The 3,729-nt window shown below is 48.0% G+C and overlaps 1 protein-coding gene across 1 annotated transcript; it reads right to left on the minus strand.

Annotated features, from left to right (window-relative positions):
• Window positions 1–476: 476 nt before the first annotated feature.
• PCYB_002450 (hypothetical protein) lies at window positions 477–3,401 on the minus strand (the record flags this gene model as incomplete). The annotated part of the gene is made up of 2 exons (XM_004227666.1): window positions 477–2,291; window positions 2,625–3,401. 2 exons carry the CDS (start codon window positions 3,399–3,401, stop codon window positions 477–479), a joined length of 2,592 nt encoding a protein of 863 aa, XP_004227714.1.
• Window positions 3,402–3,729: the final 328 nt, after the last annotated feature.

Here is a 3,729-nt window from a genome sequence, read left to right on the forward strand (position 1 = left end):
TGGGGTGGGCGCCTCCCGCTGTTCAGGCGGCCTCGATTTGGGCATCAACGCTGGGGACGCCCTCTCGTCATCCTCGTCATCCTCGTCATCCTCGTCATCTTCGTCAGATTCATCTCTTCGTCTGCTTCGCCATCCTCGTCAGCTTCGCCACTTTTTCCGCTTCTTCTGCTTCTCCATTTTTTCACTTGCGCACATCTTCACTGCTTCCCTTCCTGGTTTTGGATCAAGCTCTTTAGTGCCTTAGGGGGATGGGCGTGTGGGAGTGGGGCGTGACTGCGCAGAGATTGCGACGCGTAAAGAGCCACGCAGGGATAACTGCGCCTGTGCCACTCCGCATAGGAGGGCAAAGGATGGAAGGAATACATCCCCTTCCATTAATCCCTCAGCTTAGGGTTTCCTTTTTCTTTCGTCCTTCCGTTGTACCATGATGGTTTCATTGGTGGTGATGTCTACCTCCGCGTGTTTGTAGTTATATTTCATGCTGTCCTTCTTCGAAAATTTCTTTTGTAAAAATCTTGCATTGGGGGTCCACAGTGTTGGTGCATGTGCTGTGGTGGGTACATCTGCTGGGCGTGGTAGTTGGCGTTCTTGTTGTTTTGGTGGTGGCCACCCTTGGCGCCTCCGAAGTTTTTGCTATTCCCGCCGAGGGGGGGTCCTCCCATGCTGCCTATGCTGGGCATGCCGCCCACGCCACTGACAGTGCTAATCCCGCCGACACTGCTAATCCCGCCGACACCGCTAACCCCGCCGACACCGCTAACCCCGCCGACACCGCTAATCCCACTCGCCGTGCCATTCCTCGACGCCTTGAGCAGGGACTTGAGCGAGTCCAGGACGTTATTCACCTTGGCATTTTTAATACTCTCCGGAATGGAGTTCTCTGCCAAATTGTAAGCCACACTGCCGCTGCTCTCCCCCTGTGTATTATGATCATTATCTAGACGGAGTAACGAATTGATAATTGGAGTGATATTTATGTTGCCTTGTGGAGGGAGAGAGGGAGAAGACGGAGAAGAAGAAAGAGTGGCCTGATTTTTAAGCGCTTCTTGATTGGCAGTATTCAATATAGCAAAATTTTCTCCGTTGCGTATTTTTTTACCCAGGGTATTACTTGGTGAGTTCGTTTTAACATTACTTCCATTGTTTTGTAAAAAGGAGTGAGACGATCTCCGATTGCTATTGATGAGGATGCCATCTAGACTACTCATGTCATTATTGCTTCTGTTTCCCCCGTCATTATGGACGGTGTTTCCCACGAGGTTCCCATAAGCCAAGGTACTATCCTCTGCATAGTGCTTCTGATGGGTTCTGCTATACTGTTCATTGCTAGTTATATTTGCTAAGTTCGCCAAGTTAACCATGTTTGCGATGTTGGCTATGTTGGAGGCGTTGGCAAGACTGGCCGCGTTGGCGATACTGGCCGAGTTGGCGAAACTGGCCAAATTGTCAACGTTGACGTTCGTCATGTTGGCGTTGCTTCCACGGCTTCCGCGACGGGGAAGGTGGAAAGAGGGGGAGTCATTTGTTATTCGGTTGGAGTTACTCGATCGGAAAATATCCAGGAGTCCTTTTCCCCCATCCCTTGGGTGGATTTCTTTGTGGCCACCTCCGATATGGTTGGCAGTTGCAACGTGGTTCAAACTCGCCAAGCTGCTAAGGTGGCTCATGGCTGCGTTGCTGTTGGTGGCGTGCCACGTGTTGTCGAAGGGATCATCCGCGCGAGTCCTGTTGTTGGTGTACTCCGAGCCGCTTCGCTCTTTGAGTATCGAAATTTGCTTCATTAGGAGCTCCGCTACGGTGCTGCTTATTTGCGGCTGGTCGGCCTGCGGGGCCCCCGCGGGGTGCGCGCCCAGTGCGCCGTCATCCGCCTTCGCGCCACTTCCCCAGTTCGCACCGCCGCCAATGGAGCCAAGGACCCTGGGGCCATTCTTCCCGTCCCCGATGTCCACCCCGCTAGCATTATAGCCATTCACGTAGGAAAGAATGTCTATATGCTCCTCCTGGTTACTAGCGTTACTATTTTTAAACCATCTAGCGAAATTGCTTTTAGTGAGGTTCTCCTCATCGTTGTCCTTGAAAATGCTGTAGTTGTTTTGTTCAACGAAATTCTGATTTTTCGATTTCTCATTATTCTTCCAAAATTTTTTTATATCCCCCAGGGTGAATATATCATTATTGTTCCGCTTGGCGTATTGTGAGGGGTGATCCCAGTATCGATCCGCTTCACTGGTTTGGTTTTTTTTCTCAGAGTGATCGTGCGGACGGAGGTGATCAAATGGTGTGGACTGCTCCTGCGATATGGAAAAATCATGAGTGAGTGAAGTATCCCTACCACCGCCTAAATCTCCTGCATTAGAAAAATGAAACGCTCTCTTTTCTTTGTCGTATTTATTGTTCATTCCCATTTTATTGTGAAAGTGATTCTGGTTTGTCATGAGATATTCTTGTCCGGTTAGATGCATTTTCCCCTCGTTATCAATGTATAAGTTATTTTCAGGAAGATGGTATGAACTGTTATCTACATTTTTAAAAGACCTAATATTAAAGCTATTTACCATGTGGGGTGTATAGCCTTGATGATGTTTACTGTTCTTGTAGTGTTCTTCATTATATGATGGTCTTACCTTTACATAATTTGGGATAATTCCCCCTCCATTTGGGTTCATAGATGCGTTTAGTAGACCCCCAAAATTGGAGTGACTAGCGAAATTAATATGGTTTCCATAATTGGATCCATATCCTGGGGTCATTATATGCATGCCGTTGTTTGGACCAAATCTGTCTCGATTAAATTTGTTCAGAGGAGGCTTGTTATTTTTATTTTCCTTGATGAAGCAGAATTCATTTTTGGCTTCTTCCGAGTTGCTAGCGTGGGTGTCGCCCTTTACATCCAAAAATCGCAGCAGCAGGAGCTCGTACAGGGAATACTTGAGGCACTTTTGCTTCGGCGCGCGTTCGTTGTAGGTGGCTTCGTCCACGTCGGTATCGGCGTCGTTCAGTTCTGCCGCTGACTCCGTTGCTGGTTCTGCTTGCGGTTCTGCTGCTAATTCCGCTGCTGGTTCTGCCGCTAATTCCGCTTCTGGCTCCGCTGCTAATTCCGCCTCGGTCTGCGCCCCGGCGTCGACCCCCCCGCGCCGACTCGAGCAGGGACTGCTCACGTCCTCATAGTAGTAGTGGTACAGCGGCGTGTACGCACCCCCATTCTCATTAAAAATCACATCGGTACTTATGCACGTTATCCTTTTGTATTTGTAGATGTGCTTGTATGTTAGCTTGTAAAGCGAATGATACGATTTAAAAATTGAATTCCCATTTTTGTCTAAAACGCAGTCACACGATGCGCTGACTGACTTGTTCTCACTTCGGTTATCGACTATGATGAAATTTGTCGATTCTACCATTTCGGCTTCAAACGAGGGATGAAATCGATATAGTGCCCTCTGGGAATGTGACTTTATTTCCCTTCTGGGGGGAGAGAGAGAAATGTAACCACGCGGGTGCTCTCTCACCAGGAGGTCTGCACCTATGTATACGTATGCGTGCCGTTTGACTGGACACACTTACACAATTATGCATGTGGGTCTACCCCCCCCCCCAAGGATAAATCTAAATTAAAAAAAAAAAAAAATGAAACTGCTCTACGTACGTCTATCAACGTTAATGTGCATTCGTAGGGAAAAACGATTCAACATGAACGAGAATTTAATTCGACGAAAAAAAAAAAGAAAA

This window comes from Plasmodium cynomolgi (assembly GCF_000321355.1).
Source record: "Plasmodium cynomolgi strain B DNA, scaffold: 0120, whole genome shotgun sequence".
In the NCBI taxonomy this organism is placed as follows: domain Eukaryota; phylum Apicomplexa; class Aconoidasida; order Haemosporida; family Plasmodiidae; genus Plasmodium; species Plasmodium cynomolgi.